We start from the raw sequence: 27,173 nt of genomic DNA on the forward strand, positions 1-27,173 counted from the left end.
ACTTGTAACCTCTGCACCAGGGAAGCAGAGACTAAAGGATCCCTGAGCTCACTCGCCAGCCAGCCTCACCTAGTTGTCAAGTTCTAAGCCAAGGAGAGACCCTCAGAAAACAAGTGGCTAGCTTCTGAGGAACAGTAAACACCCAGGATTGATCTCTGGCTTATGCCTGTGTGCACACCCATACACACATGCTTGTCTACCTCTGTGCACACACACACACATCCCCCCTGCACATGAAAAAGAAGAGGACTTCATGAAGTGAAACAGCATGCAATACATGGAACCCAGGGATTGCCATGTCCCAAGAAATTGCCATCCCCTTCCCTCAGACACAGATATTAAGGTTTTTCTAGGGCCTTCTTGGCCATTTCTCCCTACAGCCAAGTTAAGGAATGCAAACTGGGTAGAGGAAGAACAGTTACATGACTTGCCTGGGGACGTGAGAACTTGTCAGGGCCTGACTCAACCCTGGCCTCAGCTTCTGCCATTACACAGCCTAGGCCATCCCTACACTTGCCCCCTGCTCAGGCTCTGCACCCAACTTTGTGATTCATGCCCTCACAGCCCTGTCTTTCCCCAGCGTAGAGAACACAATCGTGCCTTGTTCCCCTGGTGCCACTGCGCCAGTCTCCTGGCTTCAGCTGACCTGCTGCTTGCTGTTAGTGGCATCTGAAGCCACAATGGAGAAGAAGCTAGGCATGTTTTCTGGCCTGCACGCAACATGGTAACCCTAGCTTCACAGGTCACGTTCCTGACACCTGCTCCATGTGACTGCACCCTTGGATGGACCAATCCGGGCTGGCCCTGTGGTGCCAAGGGAAAACTGGCAAGGTGTTCTGATTCGAATGCACATCCCTAACCTCATACTTGTCCAAAGCACTGAGGGCCTGCTCCCCACCCCCAAGAGGATGTGGCTCTGCAGGTCGGCTGTGCTGAGAGTAGAGTTACGCGTGCAGCCACTTTGAGAAATGGGCCAAGATCACTAAGCAGCTCTTCAACCCAGAGTGGAGGTGGCAATGGAGGAAGGAAGCCTGAGCTTTGCTGAGGGGGATGGGCACGTAAGCCGGGCCTGGGGAGGCTGGCAGCCTTCGCTTGGCGGGCACCCAGACAGGCAGTGTGCTTCCAGAGTGGAGTGCCTTCAGCAAGCACTCCGCTGACAATGCAGAAGCAGCTGGGGCGCTTCCTTCCAAAAGAGGAGACGTGTTCCAGAAACCCAGGAGACAGCTGGAGATGGAAGGCCAGGGCAAGCCTGTCCACCGCTAGGTGCGCTGTGTGTGGGGAGGAACTGCTCTCGGTGACTATTTCGTCATGCCTGGGAGAGGACAGAATCAGCACATCTGGCTCTAGCATCCTCAGATGTTCCCCCATCTCAAGGGCTCACTCCTGATTTCCACCTGGTAACAAGACCTCCTCCATTGCCTCTTTAGACCTCCCCAGCTCTAGTTCCAAGAGAGGGGGAAAGTACTTTGTGTGTGTGTGTGTGTTTATTCCTTCACTTGGCACCCAGAGTCCAAAAGACTGTCCTGTTGCCAAAAGGGTCCTGTTTTGCCAGCCTGACACAGTAACACTCATGAAGCAACAGTGGCCGAGTGTGAGGCGGCAAGAGCTTTATCTAAAGCCTTACCAGCCACAGGCTTTAGAGGTGTTTGTGGGGTAAAAAGATGGTGGTCTGGGGCATGGAGAATGTGATTGGAGGTCAGGGAAAGAGACAGAACGTGGTCTGCACTTTCGAGCCCCACCAGAGGTGGGCTGGCGTGTGTGTATATACACATGTATGTGTGGGCGCCTACTGAGGCCAGAAAAGGGGCCAGGTCCCCCTCAGAGCTGGAGTCACAGGCAATTCTGACCTATCTGGTGTAGGCACTGGGAACCTAACGTATCTTTGGAGAGGTAGGCAAATGTTCTTAACCACCGAGTCATCTCTCCTGCCCATTCTGGCCCTTCTGAGTGGCCTCCAAGCACTAAAAAGCCGGCAACCTATTCTCCCATGACCCTCTCTCATCAGAGGGTTACTAACAGCAAAGCTATTGGGAGTGTAGCTCATAGCCACGTACTTCTAAAACTGGTAGGAAAAATCAGGTAATAAACGCAAGCAGAACAGCAGAGTTGGTCAGGTTTCCCTCAGCTTCAGCCTCACCTTTGTGAGGATGCTGCCTGAGGAACCCCTATAGCTGGGTAGCCAGGGCATCGTTATCCAGGCCCAGTTCTAGCCCACAGCACCTTCAGTGAGGAAGAGAACCGGCTTATTCAACTGTTGGCTGGATCTGAATCCCCCCCCCCTTACAAATAAGAAGGTAAACCTAAATAGGACATAGATCTTCCAAATTCCAGTAAAGTAGACCGGGCAGGAACCCAGAGACCTGGCTTCGAATCCAGAGTTTTCTGTAGAATTTCTCACGTAAAAAGCCGTTTCCTTGAGCCAGAAGTTCCCACCATAACAACCGACAATGGAAGAAAACACCATACCTGATTGACCACGGCCTCTCAAACCTTGCCTGCATACCTGAGATTTTATTTATCACTAGGTAACCCCATAAACTCCGTTTTAAAAAATGGTCAGGAATAAATTTTGCAAACAATTAAAGTATCCCTGACTTAAACGGGATGCTGTGTGCTGGACACTGGGCTTTTCTCAAAATCGAATTCCAAATTAGAGAATTCAGAAGCCAGTTTGCCAGGTGAGGGACCCCACAGAGAAGAGTCCATCAGTGGAAGGAAAGGGGAAACACTACCTCTACCTTTTCTCCAAACTCCAATTTCCTTCCCATGAGACGTTAGGCCAGGCACCGGCATGTTTTGTCTTCCTTCTCCCAGTGGGTGAGTTCGAACCAGCTATTTCTAAGGTCCTTTGCCAGGGAGATGGGAGAGGCAGAGGCACCCAGAGAGCCTATTCTAGGAAAGACCTACCCTAGGGTAAGGTAAGCTCCCATTTGTCTGGAGGGAGGTGGTGGACGCTTGCTGCCCTCGGCCCTGGTCTCTGTGGTCCTCAAGTGACATCCCAGTTGCTCCAGTTCACGACACTAGGGCTGACCTTGGGCTGCGCGATGTTTTCATGGACCTTGGACCCCCTTAGCATTCATGCCGGAGCAAAAGTTAAAGTCTAGCTCAAACTTCACCGGAAGGTTTGCTCTTCTACCCAGCGTTCTGGTGAACCTCATCCACACACTGACTTTCACATAATAGAGACCAAGTAGAGCCGGGAAACAAAATGTGCAACCTAGGAACCCTAACCCTCACCCCACCGTAGAGACTCAGAAAGAACTAGTAATTTGTTCATACTCACGCAGCAAGGGAATGGGGATGCAGATTCCTTGTAAGCCCGAACTCTCAGATACGCCCTAACCCAAGACTTCAAGACTTAGAAAATTTACTAAAGAGCCTAAGACACTCTGGGCTTGTTTCTAAAACTACATTAGTGTCTGCGTGTGTGTTCGCACGTGCATCACAGTGACATGGGTTCTATAGGTCCACCAAGCGGGTCCTGGGGATCGAACTCTTGATGCCACGTTTGACAAACTTGGTGGTGGTCAGAGCCTTTACCCACTAAGCCATCTTACCTATCCCTCCAATTTCTTTGTTTTGGAGTTTTATTGCTATCTCTTAAAGTTTAAAACAGGACTTTAGGTCCTTACCCCAGCCCTGTTCTGGCCTACCTCTATCTGAATGTCCTTATGCCTTCTTCCAAGTGGCTCCTCAAAGGGAGACCACGCCTTCCTTGCGCCCTGACTCAGAATGGAGTCAAGTTATGGGGATCACCCCTGCTCACCAGAAGCAGAGATGGGAGCAAAGCAGGCTAGGGGAGGTTTGCTGCCATCAGAAAAGATGAGAATGGTCACCCACTTGCTGGGCAACACAGCCCGCACCTGCTACTGAGAAGCCTCGGGTTAGGAACCGCCCCCAGCCTCCGCCTAGGTTTGCGCACAGGGAGCGCACTGGCCCTTTAAGAGCGGCCGCTCCCGCCGCGCACTGGGAGTAGTGCTGCGGAGCCAAACTCGCGGGCGACGCGGGGCGCTGGCTAGCCGGCTGGCGGGCTCGTCGCTCCCTCTGGCCGGTTCCCTGCGTACCTCGGGGGACTGCTGAGAGATCCAGGCCGCGTTGGGCGCGGCGGCTAGAGGAGTCATCGGCGGGAGGCGCGCGCTCTGGGCAGCGCCGGGGCCCTGGGCATGGACAGAGAGAGTAGGGCGCGCGGAGGGCGCCGCGGGACCGGGCGGCTGGAGCGCTGAGCCAGACAAAGGCTCTGGAGTTGTGCTTGCTCCCGGGGGCCGGGGCTAGTGCGCACAGCGCCAAGCCTGCGAGACTCTGCGGCGTGCAGCTCGGCCGGTCCCGCTCTCCTGCGGGCGGGTCTCCCGCGTGCCCCGACCTGCCCTGCCCGCTTCTCCTCGGGTTTGGGAATTTGCAGAAGGGACCTGAGCGACTCCCGCACGCACTGGGAGCCGGAGATCCGCCGCGCTCCCGCGGCGCCGGGAGCCAGGGAGTGTCGCAAGTTTCCCAGCCTCGTGCGAGGACCCGGCGCTGGCCAGAGAGCCAGCCCGGCGTGGAGCGCTCAGGACCCGGTTGGCGGGCGACGAGCATGGGCAGCGACCGGAGCGCGTCTAGACGGCCGGGCTGCACTGGCAGCTGCCTCGGCGATCGAGCTTGGCTGCTCCCGCTGCTACTGGTGCTTCTGGATTGCCTGGGCCGCGGTACAACGTCTGAGGACGCCGAAGTATACGCCGCTGAGGTAAGAACCCGAAGGGACGTGGTGCGAACCACGCCCGCAACGGGAGCCTGCAGGTGGGGGAGACGCACCCCGCCTTGGGAGTGAGGACTGATCCCGACTGGAGAGCTTGGGCAGAAAGCGGGGCTGGCAGGCTGCCACTCCCTGGCTGGAGCTCTGCAGCGCGCCTCTTCCCAAAGCACTGTGCGCACAGGGCTGACAACTGCTAGGCATCCTGAAGCCGCTCGGGGCACTGAACCGCCCGAGCTGGAGTCACTACAGCCGCTTCCGCAGCCCCCAGCCCTCGCCTCTAGTCTTGGCCCGCACCGATTCCTCGAGAGCCAAATCCGCGCACTGTGGGCTTTGCGAGTGGGGAAGGGACGTTGCTGCGGGTGGAAAGAGCTCAGGCAGAGCAGGAGCCCCGCAGCTCGCACTTTGACTGACACTCCCTTGGGTGACATCGTGCGTTGCCCAGTGGGCCAGGATGGTTGGGGGATGGGTAAGAACCACCCAAGCAAATGACCGGATTGCAGAAGTGCTTCGGCAACTTTCTTGCGATGAAGCGTTCCCACGCCAGGGTGGGGTCTGAGGAACAGACCCTATCTCCCGAAACACTTTTCCTACCAGTGCCCCTATGCCCAGGCCTGGTTGTGGAACAGGGTAGACTCCACGCCTCTTCTTTGGAAGCCGGGCTGACGTCCACATGCTGACGGCTCTCTGGATTGGTCCGGCGGCGAGTGACCACACGCGGTCTCCCCGCAGAGTCCCAACCAGTACCTCCCGCTCCAGCGTATCCCTCCAGCGCTAGCTCGGTGACCCCAGGATGTCATCGAACTTTTAAAGATCATTCTTTCCAGCCCTGGGAGAAAGGGAGACTAGGTGTGGAGTCTGGAGAGAAGACAAGAGCCTGGGACTGCATCCTTGTAGGCTTGGGGTCTTGGTGCCCTTGGGGTTCCTGGAGTGATGGCCTTAAGGAGTGCTGTTTGTGTTTGCAGACAGTTCAGTCTGCCATTCCAGCCCTGGAGGCTTCCCCCACTTTTCTGGCCTGCCTGAGAGACTTTTCCAATGGAAGTCTAACCCCTCCCCACACTACTTTAATAAAAACCTGCAAAGACCAGTTCCGCCTCACAGCCTTCTTCCCCTATCAGGTCAGAGAGTTTCAGGGAGCCTGGCCCAACCCGATTCACAAGGTCTAGGGGCAGAGGCTTACAGTGGGCTCCTGCGTGAAGGAATTGTGTTTGCCTGTATCCAAGGTACTGCCGCGGAGCAGATGCCAAAGAATTTCAAGTCACAGATTGGCCTTGGAGAGTTTGTGGCCTACCCAGACCAAGCTGGAATTTGGTGATTGTGCATTGTGAATGGGCCTCCCTGATGGCCAGGATCTGGGTGCTGGGACCGAGGTTTGGGACTTCATGCCATTTCCTCTGGTGTGCAGTTCTCCCATTCCGTCTCCTCCACCCGAGGAAGCCCAGCTAAGTGTGCCCACAGTCCTCCACCTCCACAGAAGAGGGGCTAGGATTATTGACTCAAGATACAAATTGGGCTCAAAGAGTCCTTTGGTCTGCCTACATAGTGTCCACATACCCCTTCCTCTGAGAAGGTTCTAGCTCTCACCTAAGGGAGTCTACAGCTCCAGATCGCTGGACACCTTATGGCTCTGAGTACCTTGGTAACTGAGCCAAGGCCAACACCCCCTCCCCCCTCCCGCACTCTCCCAGGTAGCAGCCACAGGAATTCACTAAACTAAGGAACCAGAAACTGCCCTGTGCTGGGAGCTGCCACATACCTGCAGCTAGCTCCCAGTAGCCTGCTTCCCTTGGAAAAGCTCCTCCTGATATTCTCCGGCCTAGCTGTCCCGTCTTGTCCCGGCTCTAGATCCCCACCTGGATGAGTTGCCAGCTTTGCCGTTAGGATCCTGTCCTGCTCTGTGGCTACCTGAGTACCTTCACTCCTTACTAGAGAAACTCTTCCTCCTGCTCTTTCTTGAAGGTTAGCAGCCTCAGCCTGTCCCATGGAAATGACTCAGGCTGCCAGAGTTCACAGGTGTGGTTCCACCGACACCAAAACTGGACATTCCCACCTTCCCTGAAGAGTGACACAAGTCTTCCTGCCCCCATCTGACCACAGGGAAAGATGTGCAAAAGGAGGCTGGAGTCAACTTCTCTCTCTCTCTCTCTCTCTCTCTCTCTCTCTCTCTCTCTCTCTCGTTTTGTTTTTGTTGTTGTTGTTGTAGTGGTTTTTGGTTTCTTAAGGCAAGGTTTCTCTGTGCAGACCAAGCTGGCCTCAAATTCAGAAAACCGCCTGCCTCTGCCTCCCTAGTGCTGCAATTAAAGTCACTTACGCTACCACCAGGCCTTAGAATTCTCCTTTTGGTCTTCAGGTCTGACTGGAGTCACTGTCTGTGACATTATCTCCTCTTGTATACCAGTGATGGTCCCTCTAGGTCTATGGGCAGAAACTGCAGAGGCCCCATGTCTTCCTTAAAGAGGAAGGTGTTCATGTTAGGCTCATAGTATGGATGACTGGGAGACGTTCTCTACACATTCTCAAGCCGGGAGAACGGGTGTGATGAACTTGGATGTGGACCATCTTCAGCCCTTAGCATGTCGCTGTGTTTACGATGTCCTTGGGCCCACCTGTCAATGACCTTCTTGTGTGTCTTCACTGGAATAGCATATGTCTGGCCTGCCACCAGAACCCCTGGACACACACACTTTCCACTGCCCCACCCCAAGAAGGAAGGAGACCTCTAAAAGGCACTCGTGAATGTGGACAGGAAACCTCACAGAAACATGCCCATACCCTCACCCCTAAAGTTTTTCTTCAGAATTCCAGTAACTCGCCGCCCAGATCACTCATGCCAGCTCAGAATGGCATGCTGTAGGCATGGAAAGCCCCGTCCTACCTCCTGTTTGGTTCTGGCTGTCCCTTTGTGCTCCTTTTGTGGCTGGGTGCAGATGGATGGTCCTTGCCACTGTTACCCTGAGGGTGGCCATGATAATTACTGTTCCCTAGACTCCTAGTTCAAAGGTGGCATCCTCAGTGTCACCCCAAAGCTTAGGTGGATACTGAGGCAGGAAAAGAACCCCTTGGCCAGTTTTACTTGAGTACAATGTTCTATAAGTCAACAGAAACAAAGAGGGGTTGGGGTTGGGGACACTCTGCTTAGACACTTCTTCATTGCAAAGAGGATCCTGGGAAATCCACAGATAAATGTGAGGCCCTGAGACCCTGAACATAGCTGAGCATCCCCACACCTGAGCACAATGGCGCATCCTGCTGGAAAAGGCCCTTTGGAGGGCTTGAGAATTAGGGCTCCTGAGAACATGTGTTCTGAGAATACCTGGAGACTAGCAGTTACAGGGCTAGACCCTCTGAGGGAAGTAATAGGTTGTATAGCCCCAAGCAAGTTTGGCAGCCATGGGTCTGCCCTGGGAAAGAAGGGGTATCTCCTGAATTCCTTCATCTCAAAGGGGCAAGAGGAAATCAAGGGAAGATCTTACTTGATCTCTGCTGTCAGGAGAGGATGGGATAGACAGGTGAGGAGCCAGGTCACAGCCATCAGCCAGCTCTGGGTGTCCCATGTTCCACAGCCACCGATGACTGAACCCCCAAAGCTGTGCAGCCTGGAGCAATTCTCTAACAAGTCTAGATGACCCCTAGACTTGGGTACACCTTGGAGAAGTGAGGACACCAAGCTCCATGTCTAGTGCTTTACAACATCACAACCTTTGGCAAAATTAATAGCTGAGAAGCAAGTGGCATTGGGTGTTTGCAAGTTATTGAATCTGTCTGAACTTTAGTTTTCCTGCCTATAAAATGGGAAGCAGATACTATTATTCTTTTAAAGTGGGTGTGTGTGTAGACGAACACAGGATAGAGGAGACACGCGCAAAAGGAGGAGACAAGACACGCGGCTCCCACGTGGGTGCACTTTAATGGGGGGAGGGGGACACGATAAGGGATGGGTGTGCAAGATACACAAGGGTAAAAGGACAAGAGAGAGAGCAAGACCTCGTGGAAGCTCGCTTTTTAACGGGAAGCACAAGGTTATCTGGGAGAAATGACCTGCACCTGTGCACGCCCGCGCGTGCAGGTATCCATAATCCAGGAGGAGTCTGGGAGCTGTAGTTTCCAAAAGGAACAACAGATACTCCCATAGTATCTGCTTGATGGAATTATAGGGAAATTTATTCTTTCCCCATAATTTATTGTTTATAGGCAACACTGTAAATGCTGTATGCACAGCCTGCCCAAGAGGTTCAGGGGTTATTTCAGTACCTTCATCAGACTAATTCTGTCCAGGAACATTCTAGAAGCATTTTTGCATTTCAGGTTTCATTTAACTCTTTGTGTGTGGAGGAGGAAATTAATACCTTCAGGTGAGGGAAACTTCAGGTTACACAGCCAGGCACTGAAGAACTGAGGTTTCAACCCAGAACCTTCTCTTTTAGAGCCTCAGGTTGGGTTAAAGGTCAAATCCCAAGGTGGAACCCCATGAGTTTCCACTTTCTGCTAGCAGAACTTGCTGAGACTGACCCAGACGGGAAGGCCTTTTCAGGGGTTCTGCCAAAGCTGCCCAGTTCCCTCCCCATTCCCATCCGGACCCTGCCCTGGGCAGACCTATCTAGGAGCCATCCCTTGCAATAGAAGGTCCAGGTGATACTCAAGGCCTGGTCTCTGGCCAACCTCTAACACTCCTGGCAAACAAAGGCCCCTTCCGCCCCACCCCTCCCTGCCCACAGGCCAAAGGACCCGGTTGTTTTTCCTTCAGGTTAAGGCTTGTGGGGGCGGGTTGGGCGGCTGCCTCCTTCCTGCTTCCCTGGCTTGGAAGTCCCCCAGAGTTATCACCTACAGCTTTCTTTAAGAGCCAGAGTGGAGTGGGGGCCTGGTGGTACTGACCTGAAGTCTCAGCTCTTTGGAAAGCTGAAGCAGGAGGATTCCAAGTTTAAGGGCTGCCTGGGCTATAGAGTCAATCTAGGGCTAGCCTTGGCAACTTAAGGAGACCCTGTTTCAAAATAAAAAGTAAAAAAAAAAAAAAAAAACCCTGGGATAGGTAGAGCTCAGAGATAGAGTACTTGCCTAGCATGTTCTAGGCGGTGCAGTCAATTAATCCCAAGTGCTGGGGGCAGGGAGCCTCAAGGGCCAGGAAAGACAGAGATGAAGTCTCAGTGAGTGGTAAGTGTGCAAACGCAGAACACCCAGAGTCCAGTTCCCAGCATCCACATCAGGCTGCTCACAACTGCCTCTAAGGCCTCTGGCCTCCAAAAGCACCTGAACTCATGTTCACATGCACACGAACACGTGTGTGTGTGTGTGTGTGTATGTGTGTGTACATTTTTTTTAAACGACTCGCGGTGGCCCAGGTATGATGGTACATGTTTGTAGCCCCAGGATTTGGGAGCCTGAAACAGAGGGATCTCAAATTCATAGTGAGAAGTACATTAGGCTCCCTTAATGCACATGTCCTATTACTATTGAAGTGGACCATGAGAGTATCAAGCAACACGAATTGGATAGTCTAGTCAGTCCCTTGTTTGTTTATGACAGGGTCTTAAAGGACCCTCAGAGTCAGCACAGGACCCTGCCAAGACCAAGTTCTCAGCACAAGGATTTGTTTGCCGCAGAGGGACGAAGGGCAGGAAGAGACAGAGACAGGAGATGGAGGGTGAAGGAGAAGGAAAAGGGGGGGTATTTGCTCCAGAGCGACAAAGGGATGCCTCTGGATAGAGGAGACAGATGCACCTACGTTAGGATGTGTTGGCTAATTTTGATTGGGCACCTTTGGTTGGGGCTTTTGATTGCTGGACTTAAACATTTTACTAGCTGGACCTTTGTAGTCAGCCTCAGGAGGAGGAAGTGGCCAAATAAGGGACTGGACCTCGGTGATCAGCTTTAGGAATGCAGTCTAGTGATTTAGTAAGATAGAGGGGCTGGGGGAGAAGGCCAAAAAGGCAAAACCTGTCAGGTGACTTGTTTGCCATGATTGGGTCTGGGAAAGCCCTTCACTCTCTGTGCAGGCCTGACTAGCCTAGAATTTACACTGTCGTCCAGGCTGGTCTTGAACTTGGCCTCCCAAGTGCCAGAAGTAAAGGCATGTACCATCATGGCCAGCTAGTTCTCTGTGTCTTTGCTGGCCTGGTGTCTAGTCATTCAAGTTCCTAGCCCTGTTCTGCATGACCCCATTTTGCAGAGGCAGGAACTGAGGTTCTTTATGTTAGCCACAGTCAGGCTCTCACAGGCCTTTAGTATGGACACGCAACCAGATCCTGAGCAGAGATGTCACCAAAAGGAGAAGGCTAGTTTCTCCTCAGCCTTGAGGAAGCTTTCTAAGGCTCCTTGCTAGCACAAATGGAATGAGCTGCCTAGGGCAGCTCTGAGTTCTCTGTCTGCAGGGGTGCCTGCTGGATCACTCTGCGGCCCTGCCTCAGGGACGTGGCTGAGCTTTTGGTGGCTCTGGAAAGCACCCCCACCATCCCACCACTCCCAGTGAGCTAGTTGAGAGCGCGCCCTAGCCTTTGCGGGGTCTCCATCCCAGACCTCATTACTCAGTGCCTGTTCCTTCTGGTGTGACAGAGACAGACAGAGCCCTAGTTTGTTTCCAAGAATCCTCAGAGGCGGAGTGTGGAAGAGAGGGAACCTCATCAGATCTGGGAAGGTCTGGGGGCTGAACTTTCTTTGATGGTCCTGACAAGCTTCCCTTTGTACCTGGCCGGGCAGAAACTGCCTGGGACTGCTCAGATTACCGAGGGGGCTGAGCTGAGAGTCAAAGCAGAACCCTTGAGATTGCCTTTATCACCTGGGGCCTGATAAGGGCCCCGGGGAGGGAGGGGCTGCTGAGGTCAATCTGCTGGTGTAAACCCCAGAAGCAGGCTATGGCGACAGCAATGGCTCTGGCCCCAGCCCCCTCTCTAATATCTGTTCTAGGCACAGCGTGGACCTGGAATCTGAGGGCTCCCTATCAGAAAGCCCTCCCTCCCTGCAGGCTTGTGTCCCTCCATATTGCTTCAGCAGGCCTGGGGGAGGGCGAGTGGCTCAGTGCCCAGACCCAGCTAGAGATGTTGGGTGTGAAGAGGATCAGGTGCCCCGCCCCAGAGCTGTGCTGTGCTGATCCTGAGAAGCGCCAGAGCTCAGCATACAAGGCTAAGGAACTGGGAACATTGCTGCAGAAGCCTCCTGTGCCCAGGCCTATAACAGATCAGCTGTGTCACCTTGAGCAGGCCACTCACAGGGCACAGTGAGAGGATAGATATTTATCTTTCAGGAGTGGTCGTTTCGTCTCTCCTGAGGATCAGGAATTCCCCTTATGACTGGTCCCTTGTCTTCTTGTCTGAGATCAAGTCACTCACCTGCCACATCAGTAAATACTTAGAGGATGGAGGCTGAAGATCAAAACAATGACAAGGACAGCTGTGACAGTGGGTTCCCAACCTCCCTTAGTGCTCAGGGACACCCCACAAACACTCCAGTCTAAAGATGGGAGAGGCCTCCTCTGGCCCAGTGGCCATCATTGGAGAGCCTTCATGGAAAGGGTAACAAGCCCTGGGTTAGCATCCTTCCTTCACTATACCCAGTACTGACTTCTGTGCCTCAGTTTCCCCATCAGAGAAGCACAACTTCACCTGCTTGGTTCACCTATGAAACTCTAGGTGACAAAGAAGATTAGGAGGTACCATGTACAGGGGACAGACACCATCAATACGAATAGTGAGAGCTTGACCAGAACCGTCTCTCACTTTGGGACCTTGGGCACTGTTTCTACCATTTGTCTGAAAGTGGCAAATTACCTTAGCTACTCGAGGCTCAGTGGCCTGAGCTGCCTGTCACTCTAAGGCAGGGGTGGCTGCTGTCTTTCCACCCGTGTGGCTAGAACTTGTCATAGTCATTACTGTGCCGGCGTGATGGCGCACTTACTCCCTCCACTACGGAGGACACAGCCCCACGGCAGTGACTGCTGCCACTTGGCAGTTTTGTGGACACTTGGTGTTCAGCCACCCTGAGCATGCGTTTGCCAGAGGCAGGCCAGCCATCAGCTTCACCTCCTAATGGGAGGCTGCAGCTCTGCCCACCAGGCCCTGTCCAGGGGTGTCACCCGTTACCTTTACCCCAGCAGTGGCTGCTGTGAGGCACAGCTGATAAAGAGATGGGAACTCTGCTGCCTGGGGGACTTAAAGGCATTTAACTATGTGAAGGAGGGCCACCAGGCTCCCTTGGGACCTGTCTGGCAGCTCCTGAGCTGGCTCTGGGATGAAGCAGGTCTTCTGCCAGACCTCTGCAGATCTCTGGAGCTCTTTGCTGCCAGCAGGCCGGCTCCCCTCCCCTCCATGCTCAGGCCCCTCCTGAGCTTCCGTCCCTAGCCTGTTCCTCTTATAGCTCTGCAGACAGCCTAATCAGCCCCTCTGTGACTCTGATTGCTTGCACTGGAGATATTTTTATCTTATGCAAATAGGTGTTATGAAGGTGCCCTCACCTGTTAGCCGCCACCCCCGCCACACAATAAACACACACACACACACACACACACCAGCTCTGTGTCTTTGCCATTAACCTGGTGGCCTTGCCCTTTGGATCGATCTTTCCATGAGGTTTCAGGAGAGCTGTGGAAAAGGGAAGTGGAGCTGCCTTAGGAGCTTCGGGGGCAGTGGCAGTGCCTGGGAAGAGCTGAGCCATTGCTGCAGCCTTACTACCATGTGGCTCAGAATCCTGAAGAGAGTTAGCGGGGACACCATGGGTTTGCTTCCTCTTCCCCTAACTGCCCCGTGCCCTGGGCCTGCTGGTGCCAGGCCAGTCTCACCAGGAGCCTGGACTCCTCAGCCCTGTTGGCAGGAAAAAAAGATTGCCTGCTAGAGCCACAACACCACAGGGCACTTGACTGCTCGATCCTTGCCGAACCCCACAGATGAAACAGACTCCCATCCGGCCCCTTTTTATTGAGTGTACGCTTGGCCCTGCTCTGTCTACACAGAGCTGGCACTTGTTTCTCAGCTACGGGTTTCTGCTCACTGCTCTGCCACCCTCCAAGGCCCTGGGGCCTCTGAGTGGATCTGCACAGCCAACTAGACTGGGACTTTGCTCAGCAGCTCTCTGTCCATCCAACTTGGGCACCGCTGCCCTGGGCCGAGTGAGCCAGTATGTGGGTGTCAGCCTAAAGCATCTACTATGTCAAGCTACTCTGTCTTGCCTTGGGGTCCCTCAGCATATAGCTTTCCCTTCTAGAACAAGGTAGAAAGTGGGTCTTCCACGTGGCCAAGTACATGTGGGAAGGACAAGAAATATGTCTGCCTCCTTCCTTCTCCCTAGGTCCCATCCCTTCACCACTTTGAGGGCATGAGGCAGGCTGGTCTTTCCTAGCATTTCTCAGAATCCTTCGTCAGAGTTGTAACTTCAGGTTTCCAGTTCATTCATGGACTTGAAGCCCTCCTCTCCAAGTACACAGTCTCCTGGGAGCCTATAAGCTCAAGATGGCCATGTCTCCCACAGCCCCCAGCTGGCATGCTATCTGGTACCGTCAGAGAGCACAGGAACATTGGGGGGGTGGGTGATGGGTGAGTGATGGGTGGATAGATAGTCAGATGGATGGATGCATAGATGGGATTTGCCTGGTTAGTTCTAGAAGGCAACCAAACACACTCGTGCACTGAGTGCTTTTCCTGGGTCTGTGCCCCTCAAATCTTATCGTAGTTTATGCCAACTTAACACAAGCTATGTTATCTGAAAGGAGGGAACCTCAATTGAGAAGACACCTCCATAAGATGTGCCTGTAGGGTATTTTCTTAATTAGTAATTGATGGGGAGGGGCCAACCCACTGTGGGTGGTGCCGTCCTTTCTGTAAGAAAGCAGGCTGAGCAAGGGAAGAAGCCAATAAGCAGCACCCTTCCATGGCCTCTGCATCAGGTCCTGCCTCCGGGTTCCTACCCTGTTTGAGTTCCTGACCTGACTTCCTTCAGGGACAAACTGGAAGCCAAGCAAACCCTTCCTTCCCCAAGTCGCTTAGGTCGTGGTGCTTCTTCATCTCAGCCATAGTCAGTCGCTGAATCAGCCCAAAACAGCACATCGGGCTTCATTTTGCAGATGAAGAAACAGATCCAACCCAGACAGGAGGAACCAGAGATGTAGATCTGTTAGGAGAATGATTGCCTAGCGTACGTGAAGCCCTGAGTTTGCGCCCGTCCCCAGCACTGCCTGAAACCGGGCACCGGTAGTGCACACCTGTAATCTGGGGAAATGGAGGCAGGAAGAATAAGGAGTTCAGGGTTATCCTTGGTTACAGAGCCTGACTAGAGACTCTGTTTCAAAATAAACAAAACAGTTCACAGCGGAGCAGGGAAAAGGTTCATGCCTGGGAAAACCATAGGCACGAGGGCTAAACCTACCGCTGCCATGTTAAACAGTCACGCTGCTGGACTGCCTTCTAAATATTTATATTTAAGCCCATAGGTTTGTGTTGCTCTTAACTTGGGTCAGAGAAGTCTCTTTGCACAGTGGGCAGTGGTCAATGGAGAGGCTCAGAACTGGTCAAAGTGCCAAGTGTAAGTAACTGTGGGTGTTCGGCTGTGGCTGAATCATCTCTGTTAACAGATCAGGGATCAGTGGGAGAGTGTGCAGGAAGACTTAGGAGCTGTGGATGGGGGAAGAGTTGTGAAAAGCTGGCTTTCAGATATGATATACCTGTTGAAGATCAAGCCAGTCAAAATTCCAACATGAATGGGAATATATCCAAAATGCATTGGATAAATGTAAGAATATTTCAAAGAATAAATTTTTTTTTAAAAAAATCACTTTTTAAATGATGCCAGGGAAATAGCTCGGCAGTTAAGAGCATGTACCACTCTTGCAGAGGACCCAAGCTCAGTTCCCAGCACCCATGTCAGGTGGCTCCAGCTCCAGGGGATCCGACACCCTCTTCTGGACTCCATGGGCGCCAACACATACACACACACAACTAAAAAAATTTTAATTGAAACAAGGGTTTGGAGAGATGACTCAGCAGTTGAGAGCATTTGCTGCTCTTGCAGAGGACCAGAATTTGGTCCTCAGCACCTGTATCCAGTGGCTTACAGCTGCCTGTAATTACAGTTCCCAGGGATCCAGTGCCATACAGACATACATACACATGCACACACACGTGCACACACACATACACAGCGAGGGAGAGAGAGAAAGAAATAAGAATAAAATCTTTTTGGTTTTTAGAGACAGGGTTTCTCTTTGGCTTTGGACCCTGTCCTGGAACTAGCTCTGTAGACCAGGCTGGTCTTGAACTCACAGAGATCCGCCTGCCTGGTCTTGAACTCACAGAGATCTGCCTGCGTCTGCCTCCCCAGTGCTGGGATTAAAAGCATGTGCCACCACTGCCCAGCTAAGAATAAAATCTTGACAAAGAGATTCTGAATACTTGAGTATTCCTTTGGACCTTCAACCAGCTCCCAAATAAAGACCTGGAGACTTATTTTTATCAATGCTCGACCTTAGCTTAGGCTTGTCCCACTAGCTCTTTTAACTTAAATTAACTGTTTCTATTCATCGATGTTTTGCCTTGCTTTTTTCCCCCTTTCATTCAGTATGTCCTCCTTTTCTGCTTCCTCCACATCTGTCTGGGTGGCCCCCCTGTGTCCCTTTCTTTCTTCCCCAGCCTAAATTCCTCCTCCTATTTACTCTCCCTGCCCTAGAGTCACATTTATACCTCCTCCCTTGTTAGCCTTTCAGCTTTTTATTAGATCAATCCGGTGCCTTAGGTAGGCCAAGTAAAACAGCAACACTTCTTTACATAATTAAACAAATGCAACACATCTTTGCATAGTTTAAAAAAGTATTCTGCAGCACTTGAGGGACCCCAGCAGTCTTCCTGGAGCAGAAGGGTCCCACCCTGGAGGGGTCAGGAAGACTGTGCCAGGCAGCAGGCACAGTAGACAGGCAGCAAACAGAGCCAGCGCAATGACCCTGAGGCTAGTGGGTTGTGGGAGTGAGGCCTGAGGGCTTGGACTTGGTGGTGAACGGTTTATAAGCCCTGGAAGAACTGGGTTTTCCTTTGACTTGGGAGATCCTGGAGGATTCTGAGCAGTGACTGAGGAGACCCTGTTTGGTTTCTTTGCAGAACTGGCTGCGGCTCTACGGCTACCTACCCCAGCCTAGCCGCCACATGTCCACCATGCGCTCTGCCCAGATCCTGGCTTCCGCCCTTGCGGAGATGCAGGATTTCTATGGGATCCCTGTCACGGGTGTGCTTGATGAAGAGACAAAGGCGTGAGTCCCTCCTTGTGACCCCTCCCAAACCCCACAGGCCTCCTGCCCTCCAGCCTGCTCTGAGGAGTCTTTGGTAAATGGAGTTTCCAGGGAAGCATAGCCTGGCTACGGAATGATTCGACCTTCATGCTAATGCTTATTGTTTACAACGACTGCCTCAAGCCCTGAAGCCTGGTGTTAGGAAAGATAAGACAGAAACTGGAGAGTTAAGATCACTGACTGCTCTTGCTGATGACCCAGATTTGGCTCCCAGTGCCCACATAAGACAGGAGATCTGAGAGGGCCTGGATGCACACGGTGCACATAAATTCATTCAGGCACGCATACGTACACATAAAGAGAGATGAAGTAGATGTAACCCAGCTTTGGCAGGAAAGGCATAATGTTCGAGTATTGATGTCTGCTACAGGCATGGGAATGGAAAGATAACAGTACAGAAGTCCTGGATGGGACTACCTAGCTAGGCTTTGTTCTGGGAGCCAGAGAGTCTCCCACCCCCAGTACATCCCTGGGGGCGGATGGGGGGGACTGCGAAGCAAGAGGGAGTTGGAAGGAGGTGGACTGCCTGGAAGAGATGACCCATAGCTGACCCCTCTATATATCTTTGGTCCAGGTGGATGAAGCGGCCCCGCTGTGGGGTGCCTGATCAGTTTGGGGTACGTGTGAAAGCCAACCTGCGTCGGAGGAAGCGTTATACCCTGACGGGAAAGACGTGGAACAGTCACCACCTAACTTTCAGGTATGGGTCCAGCTGGGAAGAGAGCTACCCTGCCCCTCTCTGGGAGACTCAGAATGCCTTTCCCAGAAGGAGTCTGGCTAGCTGTGCTGATGGTCCCAGCTCACAGTCTAGGAAGCCTCCCTCCAGGGAAAGCCAGGTCTCTTCCAAGCATCTCCTGTTGGGTCCTTTCCTGGCCCCAGCTAGCTGCAGGCTAGACTGGCCTGGTGTGGCCCTATGGACTTTTGAGTCGGTATGGTCAGTAGGTGTGGGGGTGGGGTCAGGTATTCAGCTTTCACTCTGGCCTCAGATCCTAGAGAGATCCTTTGGTCCACCCAGTCAAATCCCCCTTTGCAGTTGATGGTCATCTGTCTGCACCAGCAGCTTAGTCTAAGCCACAGGGAGGACGTGGACTTTGTTCTTCTTCATGTGCAGGCCCTGGGGCCAGTGCTTCTCAACATGTGGGTCACAGCCCCTTTGGGGATTGAATAATCCCTTTCACAGGAGTTGCAGATCAGATATCCTACATACCAGATATTAGCATCATGATTCATAACAGCAGCAAAGTTGGTACGGTTATGAAGTAGCAATGAAATAATTTTATGGTTGGGGGTCACCACACCATGAGGAACTGTATTGAAGGGTCACAGAATTAGGAAGGTTGAGAACCACTGCCCTACGCTGTATATCCTTCGTGTGGTGTTTACTTAATCCTCTCAAGGACCCCAGAAAGGAAGTATTACTCCCTCCCCCTTTTCTGTCTTTCACATGAAGAAACTGAAACTGTCTAGTCAAATGTCCAAGGTCACACAGCTAAAGTTAGGGTCCACCTGGCCCTGGATCAGCATTCAGAGTGGCAGAGTGGCTTGGCCTGTTTTCCAGACCTCATCTATCCCCATCCCATGGCCACAAAGCACCTGTACTTTTATTTACTTACTATTTTTACTACCTTTTGGGTTGGGATTTGGAGTGTGTGGGGGGGGGGTTATTTATTAAGACAAGGTGAAGTTCTCATGTTATACCCAAGATGCCATTAAGCTTGCTGTGTAGCTGAAGCTAATCTTGAACTCCCAGTCCTCCTATCCCGACTTCCCAAGTGGTGGGATTGCAGACATGCTCTTATAATGGTGTGATTGCAGACATGCTCCTACATGGTGTGATTACAGACATGTGCTACCATGCCAGGTCCTTACTTTTTCTTTCTTCCTTTTTTTTTTTTGGCTTTTTGAGACAGGGTCTCACAGACTGGCCTTAAACTCAGAGACTCACTTGCCCCTGTCTCCCTTGTGCTGGGATTAAAGGCGTGCACCACTACTGCCTCACTTTCTTAATTTAAATGTTTATCTTCTACCATGAAAACGTAGGGTCATATTTTAATGAATTCCTGGGTGTGACAAGTTCTAACTCATATCCGAATAAACTCACAGTGAGTAGTGTAGCTGCTTCGTGTGCTTTTGGGGAGGTGGCAGCAATGGGCAGGATCCCACAGGGCCCCGTCCATTCTGGTGCCTAACCCCGTCCTCCCTGCCCACCTGTAGCATCCAGAACTACACGGAGAAACTGGGCTGGCACAACTCAATGGAAGCAGTGCGCAGGGCTTTCCACGTGTGGGAGCGGGTCACGCCCCTGGTCTTCCAGGAAGTATCCTACGATGACATTCGGCTGCGAAGGCGTGAGGAGGCTGACATCATGGTACTCTTTGCCTCTGGCTTCCATGGCGACAGCTCACCGTTTGATGGCATGGGTGGCTTTCTGGCCCACGCTTATTTCCCTGGCCCCGGTCTGGGTGGGGACACCCATTTCGACGCAGATGAGCCTTGGACCTTCTCCAGCACTGACCTGCATGGTGAGGACAGCTGGCCAGGGTGGGAACAGGCCAGGCCGTGCCCAAGCTAGGCTGCCTCTCTCCAGCCCAGTGGCTTCAGACTCGGGAGGGGAGACCATGCCCTATTCATGTCTCTGGAGCCTTGCACTTAGTCCCAATCTATTGTCCCACCAAGGGAAGGCGGGAAGAGAAGGATATGTTGGGCCCATTTTTCAGACGGGGAAATTAGAGGCCAGAAGTCGAAGCAGCTCAGCCCCATCCAAAAGAGAAGCAAGAGTAGGGGTCCATGGTAGTCAGAGGGCCTAGGATGAACCAGAGTGACCGTACGTACCCCCACTACAGGAATCAGCCTCTTCCTGGTGGCAGTGCACGAGCTGGGCCATGCACTAGGACTGGAGCACTCGAGCAACCCCAATGCCATCATGGCCCCTTTCTACCAATGGATGGACACTGACAACTTCCAGCTGCCCGAGGACGACCTTCGGGGCATCCAGCAGCTGTATGGTGAGTAGCCTATAACCAGCCGGCCCTGTACTCTGGCCCATTCTATAGACAAGAAAACTGAGGCCCAGTCACTTAGTCAGAGCCCACACTGTGTGGCTCCAGACCGGAGCTGCAAGGGGATGCAGATGGTCCATGCTATTTCCCTCCTATCCTACTAGTTAAGGGTGTTCCAGGTTCCCCAGGACCCATAGTCTGAATCTGTCCCCAGCACTCTGCAGACTTCCCAGGGGATTTGAGACAGCTGCCTACCCAGCCCAGACTCCACCCAGCAAACCTACAGTAGCCAGGTCTCCCCAAGGCCAGCTCTTCTGGTCAGACCCTGTTTCTCCATGTGGTGCCTGCATCCCCAGCAACTTCAGTAATGAGCTATACATCAGGTAGACTTCAAGTTGCTACAGCCTGGGCCAGAGCCAGGCTCCTGAGTCTGCAGGTGCCTCCCTTCCGAGGGTCCCACTGAGGAGGCCAGCACTGTAAGGGGAATGGCCTCAGGGAAAGCAGAGGCAGGTAGTCTCTCACCCAGCAGAGAGGTCAAGAGAAGGATCATGTGGAGAAGGCCACCCTCACCCCCCACCACCACCACGTGCCAAGGATGGTGATGATATAGTGGAGGAAGGAGTCTGCTGTGGTTAGACAGGACCTTGTACCTGGAGGGGATGCACGCAGTACTTTAGCGCCGTGTGTAGGAGAACCTGGCATCCAGGTCTGCCCTCTCACTTCTTAATCCTTACCTCTCTGTAGGCTCCCCAGATGGTAAGCCACAGCCCACCCGGCCTCTCCCCACTGTGAGGCCCCGACGGCCAGGACGGCCAGACCATCAGCCCCCTCGGCCTCCCCAGCCGCCACATCCAGGTGGGAAGCCAGAGAGGCCCCCCAAGCCAGGGCCCCCACCCCAGCCCCGAGCCACAGAGAGGCCTGACCAGTATGGCCCCAACATCTGCGATGGCAACTTCGACACAGTGGCCGTGCTTCGTGGAGAGATGTTTGTGTTTAAGGTCTGGTCCCATCCTCCCGGTGCCTCCTCCAGCCAACCCCGAGCCCGGTCCTGCCCCTCCCTCCCGTTACCTCTCTGAACCTCACCAGAGCCTTGCCTAGCTCCTCCCTTGCTAACATCTTCTGGGTCCCTTCAAACCCCAGACCAGGAAGAAACCAGCCCAAGAAAACAAGGGACTTGTCCAGGGTTACACGGCAGTCAGGTGCCTGCTCCTCAGCCCAGAGCTCTCTCCTTGGAGCTGCTTTTGGCCCTCCAGGTACTGCCTGGCTCCTCAGGGCCCAGTGGCCTCTCTTGATAGGTTGTCCCTGATCTGTGAAGTGCAGTGTGAGCACAGCTCCCACCCTTAGCCAAAGCATCTTGCATGTGCTCCCCGTCAATACCCACCCACTTCCACAGGGCCGTTGGTTCTGGCGAGTCCGGCACAACCGTGTTCTGGACAACTATCCTATGCCCATCGGCCACTTCTGGCGTGGTCTGCCGGGGAACATCAGTGCTGCCTACGAGCGCCAGGACGGACACTTTGTCTTTTTCAAAGGTAAGCCAGGATGGTGTGAGGGGCCCAGGCAGCTGCCATGCTCTATTGTAGCTCAGCTGAATCCAGGGAAGGAGAGAGTCTGGCAGCCCCTGGGGGCAGCAAGGTGGGAATGGAGAGGTAGGCAGAGGCTGCGGGATTAGGCAGGCCTGGACCCTGGAGGCCAGAGCTGCCTGGATGAGAGATGTATCTCTGCCATCTTCTGCAGCCTAGGAGCCCCACGTCACTGCCCCACACATGCGAAGGGGTCCCCATAAGAACAGGCGGTCCTCTTTAAGAACAGCTACCTATGGGAAGATGACTCAAGAGACAGCTCAGAGGTTAAGAGCACAGGCTGCTCTTCCAGAGGACCCGGATTCAATTCCCAGCACCCACGTGACTGGTCATAACTGTCTAAAGCTCCAGTTCCAGGAGATCCTGCACCCTCACACATGTAGGGAGAACACCAAATTATTATAAATTATTGCCAAGGGATGGTGGTGCACACCTTTAATCCCAGTACTTGGGAAGCAGAGGCAATGGGTCTCTGTGGTTTGAGGCCAGCCTGGTCTACAGAGCGAGTTCCAGGACAGCCAGAGCTGTCCCCAAACCCACTTGGCCAGGATCTCTGCAGTCTGTTTGCAGAAAAAAAGTTCTTGTGGGAGGCAGTACCCCTTGATAGATCAGCTGTATCTCTGGCCCCACAGGCAGGAACCCTCTGAATACCGGACTGGACTCCTACTGAAGTGGGGGGTTCCAGGCTGGGCACCAAAGGGCCATTTGAATATCCAGGAGCATAGCTCCCAGGCCTAGCAGAAGTGTCCTGTGGAATGAAGGGCCATGTATAGTGTGGGGGTGGGCTGGGTGGGAGCAGCTAACTTGTACATGGAGAAGTGAGTTTATCACAGGTTTCCATGAGCATAGACACCTCTGTGAATACCATGCTGAGTGTGTGTGGTTCTGTGTATATGTCTGTTGGGATGGGCGGTGATGGTCTGAATGAATTGTGGACCTGGAAAAGCATGGCTTCTACCATCTCCATCCCCAACCCAGGCCCATCCTCATACAACCCACCACTCCCCTCCCAGGTAACCGCTACTGGCTTTTCCGGGAAGCCAACCTGGAGCCTGGCTACCCACAGCCACTGAGCAGCTATGGTACAGACATCCCCTATGACCGTATCGACACAGCCATCTGGTGGGAACCCACGGGCCACACCTTCTTCTTCCAAGCAGACAGGTAAGCGTTTCCTTATGCCCTTTTCCCTGAAGGAGGAGGCTCTAACCAGGCCCCCTCATCCTCAGATCTGCCCAAAGAGAGCCAATGGGGAAAAGGACGGAGGCCCAAGTAGGGCTCCGGGTTCGTAGCCTGAAACTTCTGGTCGTTGTCACAGGTACTGGCGCTTCAATGAGGAGACGCAGCATGGAGACCCTGGCTACCCCAAGCCCATCAGTGTCTGGCAGGGCATCCCCAACTCTCCCAAAGGGGCCTTCCTCAGCAACGATGCAGGTACCGGGCCCACTCCTCCCAGAGGACCCCGCACTTGCCCAAGATCCCGTGGCAGTGTTATGACTTGGAAGGGGGACCCAGCTGTGCCATGCTGCAGCCTGGGTTCTTCTCCGTCATGACATCCTGCCTTCCCTGCTTCGGTCCGGGCCTCCAGCCCCACACCTGGAGAGGCTGCCATCTAGGTGCCTCCCACGCCTGTCTGTGTCCAGAGCTGGAGCTCAGGAACTTGAAGCCTTAGGGCAGTGGACCTGGTTCAGTGTTGAGCAGGGATGGAAGGACCAAAAGGAGTGGAAAATGCCCCCAGAAATAGATTACATAATGCTTTATTAATCTTGAATTTTCTTAATGCTAATGAGAAAGGGACGACGGCAGCAGAGAGACATTGGATAATAGAAAAGTCTTCTGAATTAAATCAACCGGGTAGTGCTTAAGATCTGCACCAGGAGCCTAGTGTCCGTGACTGTAACTGAGTGACAGGAGTTGTGAGGCTGTTAGTTCTCCAGCAGGGTCCCTGTGTGTCTGATTCTTCACTGGGACGCTCATGTTCAGGGCAGACTTGCCGGCTCTACCAGTGCTCAGCCTGATCACCAGATGCTGTGTCCGGGCATGTCACTGCAGCTGTTCTGAGCTCACCGTGCTCAGTAAAGCCCAGATGCGCCCCTTGCTTCAAGCCTGGCCCTTCCTGCTATCTGTGGGATGCAGACAAGGTGCCCAAGGCCAGGAGCTAGTCTAGAGCAGTGCTGGGTTTCACCCTGGGCCATGAAGGTCCTGCTGGCTCCTATAGCTGGGAATAAAGCCCATCCTGGGAATAACAGCAGGGTTCTTTGATACCTAGACCCTGGCAGGCTGTGGAGTCCCTTCTTTGCCCTGTTACCCTGGCCAGGAAGCTGGGGACCCAACACTTTCCCCACCCACCCCAGGCCACAGCAGGATAGCAGATTTGAGAAGACAAGCGAATGAGGGAAACATGTTCTGTTTGTTTTCTGGTTTGGTTTTGGTGCTGGGAGACCACTTAGCATGCTCTACAAGTTAGCAGCCATCCCCAGCCTGAAGCCAACCTGGCCTCTCTGTTCCTATAGCCTACACCTACTTCTACAAGGGCACCAAATACTGGAAATTCAACAATGAGCGCCTGCGGATGGAACCCGGCCACCCCAAATCCATCCTGCGGGACTTCATGGGCTGTCAGGAGCACGTGGAGCCCCGACCACGATGGCCCGACGTGGCTCGTCCACCCTTCAACCCCAACGGGGGCGCCGAGACTGAGGCCGATGACGACGGCAAGGAAGAGGATGCGGGTGACAAGGACGAGGGCAGCCGCGTGGTGGTGCAGATGGAGGAGGTGGTTCGGACGGTGAACGTGGTGATGGTGCTGGTCCCCTTGCTGCTGCTGCTCTGCATCTTGGGCCTGGCCTTTGCCCTGGTGCAGATGCAGCGCAAGGGCGCACCCCGCATGCTGCTCTACTGCAAGCGCTCGCTGCAGGAGTGGGTGTAGTCGCCCGGCCGCCACCCCCGCAGCATCCGGTGCTCAGGTCCGCAGGGGCAGGCGTGTGGCTCCGAGATGCTTCCCGAGCCCAGTGGGGTCCCCTCCTAGCCACACACATCCCCTGCCAGTCCTGCCCCCGCCCTCCTTTATTTATACCCAGGTGTCTTTTTTTTTTCCCCCTTTGTCACCTTCTCTCAGCAATTGTTTCTGCTTTCCTGACTGGGGCCAGGTGGTGCCTGGAGTTCCCTGGGTGCACCGCTCCAGACAGGGACTAAGGGACAGAGGCTTACCTCTGGAAGGTGGCAGAAGGTTGGGAAGCTTCTTCAGCTCTGGCTCTCCTCAGCCTGAACCTCTCCTCCCATGACAAGAGCTGTGTTTGCCTTGAAGGAGCCCAGCTAGGGCTCTACCCTCCTGATTTTGCCTTAGGAAGAGCATCTGGCCCAGGGGATCTGATTGCCTTGTGGCTTGGCTCCTTCTTAGGCTACTTCTGAGAGCCCAGAAGCCTGAAGCCCTCCCCCATCCTGGCCATCAGCAGCTCCTTTCCTCTGGGAAGGGCCCTGGACCTGTCTCGCCAAGGACCAAAGGGAGCCTGCGGAGCTCCCCTCCCGATGCTAGGGACTAGCCTCTCCTTCCCTAGACTGCCCACGTCCTCTTCCATCACCCCCCAGGTCCCAGGATGCTGGGCACGCCCTTACCCTCTGGCTTCTGCTATCCTCATCCCCACCCTTGGAGAGATGGTGTTGGCAGGCACACAGGCTAGGGTACCAGAGGTCCCCAGATAGTGCCTGATGGTATGGATGCCCACGATGTCATAGACCAGGCTGTGGGCCTGCTTCCCTCCGGATCTCACTCCCCACATGACACTACTAGGCACCGGCCAGCAGCTCACCCCCACACAGAGACTGTAGAACCCCCAAAGGAATCCACTGTGGCCTGGGAAGTCTGTCCTAAGGGTGAAAGGAGGCCCCCCTTCCTCTTTTCGTTCCCGAATCAGCAGGAGGCTTCTGTGGGAAATGGTACTGTACAGCTGGCTCTGGTCCCCTCTGCTTCCCGAAAGCCTTGGGCAGTGAACGGCTTGCCACCACCCAGATCCTCTGGGCCATCACCTCTTTCCGAGTGGTGGATTCTCATAACCTGGCACGGGGGCAGGGACTGGGGGCAGGGGCGGGGGGCGGGGGGGGCTCCAGCAGCACTTTCTGGACGTCACTTCTGCGGAACCCGAGAGCCAGCAAGGGGTGGGGATGGCATCCACCCCCATTGTTTCGTTCTGTAAATAATCTGCACTGATTAAATGGACAGCCGGCAAGCGTGGCTGTGTTTGTAAGCCTGGGCTGTAGCATGCAGCAAGGAAGACCTGCGTGGCAGGGTCGGGGCCAAGCTGGGATGTGGAAGAAGATCTCACTTCTAGTTTGGTAGGACCTTTGGGGTGGAGTTCAGGAGCGGGTGGGTGGGGAACACTGCAGGAGACTGAGGCTGAGAATTGGGTTTATTCCTTTTTTGGTGGTGGTAAGAAGACAGCCATTTCCCCTACCACTCCACACCTAGAGTAGGGGTGGAAAGACCCAGGCAAGGCCACCCAGTCACTCACCTCCACTGGGTTTTAGGCAGCTAGGAGGTGTCTTGTGAACAAGAGCTTGGGAATGGACCTAGAGAGAGCTGGGTAATGGGGCCACTTTGCCTCCAAAAGCTTTAAATGTTCAGAGAAAGAGGCACGCTACACCTGCTGCCCTGTCTTTGCAGGGGCAGAAAACCCCACCACAGGCCCCAAGGTTGCAGGAACTGGGGTGCAGTGGACCTGGGTGTGATTGGTGAACTGGGGTTCACCTGAAATCCTGTGTCCATGCTTGACCCAAGTCAGAGCCTCACTTCCATCACCCGGCAGGCTGGGCTGCCACAGCAAGGTCCCTCAGCAACACTCCCTCTCCCGACCCTCCACCCCCACCTCCGCCCCACCCCTTCCTCTCTTTGTATAGGAATGGGCTGAAGAGAGTTGGAAGGGCTAGCTCTCAAAGCCCAGAGCTTCTGGCTCATTCAGGAAGCAGCACTTAGCTCTGTCTGCACCAGGGACTCACACAGCAGCAGTGGGAGGGACCAGGGAGGAGCCATCTTGGCTTTCCTGTATAGAAAAGCCAAGCCTAAGCTGCCTCTGCTTGTGCCCTTGGGGTTATGAGAAGCCAGAGGCCAGGTGGAAGGAGGTGTGGGAATGAGCCCAGAGATGAGCAGGGCCCTACTCTGTATCCCTCTTTGCTCTTCCTTAAAGCCAAAGCCAGAGCAAAGACTTGACAAAGGCCTTGGTACCTCAAGAAACTGCTTGATGAGCCTCCCATTTGTATTTAAATAAGACCTTCAGGAAGATGCACCCGGGCTGGGTGTTTTTAATCTTTACCTGTCTATGACACTTGGAGCTGCAACCCTGGTGCCCAGGGCTCCCCACTGCTCCGAAGAAGAGGCTGCAGAGGAGGAACATGTCATGACTCAGGCTCCATGAGAAAGAGAGGGTGGCAGGGGCCTGGCACTGGTCATTTCTGCGTGTGATTGTGACCCTGGCCAACCAACATGCTGCCTCTCACAACTTATTCCGGAGGAAAAGGATCTCGGAAGGGAAGTGACCTGGCCAAGGCCAAACAGCTGGGAAGTCACTCTGCTAGGACCAATTTGGCAAACCCCTGCCCCGCCTTTCCCACCTGATGCT

At 53.9% G+C, this 27,173-nt stretch overlaps 1 protein-coding gene across 1 annotated transcript; it reads left to right on the forward strand.

The window, feature by feature from the left end:
* The first annotated feature begins 4,002 nt into the window (after nt 1-4,002).
* Nucleotides 4,003-25,645, forward strand: Mmp15 (matrix metallopeptidase 15). Its single transcript, XM_050144308.1, has 10 exons — nt 4,003-4,720; nt 16,792-16,940; nt 17,554-17,679; nt 19,194-19,501; nt 19,823-19,984; nt 20,723-20,976; nt 21,372-21,510; nt 22,575-22,725; nt 22,880-22,995; nt 24,075-25,645. Exons 1-10 carry the CDS (start codon nt 4,571-4,573, stop codon nt 24,488-24,490), a joined length of 1,971 nt encoding a protein of 656 aa, XP_050000265.1. The 5' UTR covers nt 4,003-4,570; the 3' UTR covers nt 24,491-25,645.
* The last annotated feature ends 1,528 nt before the right edge of the window (nt 25,646-27,173 follow it).

The sequence above is a fragment of the Alexandromys fortis genome, unplaced genomic scaffold, assembly GCF_014885135.2.
Source record: "Alexandromys fortis isolate MF-2015 unplaced genomic scaffold, M_Fortis_MF-2015_v1.1 scaffold_1, whole genome shotgun sequence".
Taxonomy (NCBI): Eukaryota; Metazoa; Chordata; class Mammalia; order Rodentia; family Cricetidae; genus Alexandromys; species Alexandromys fortis.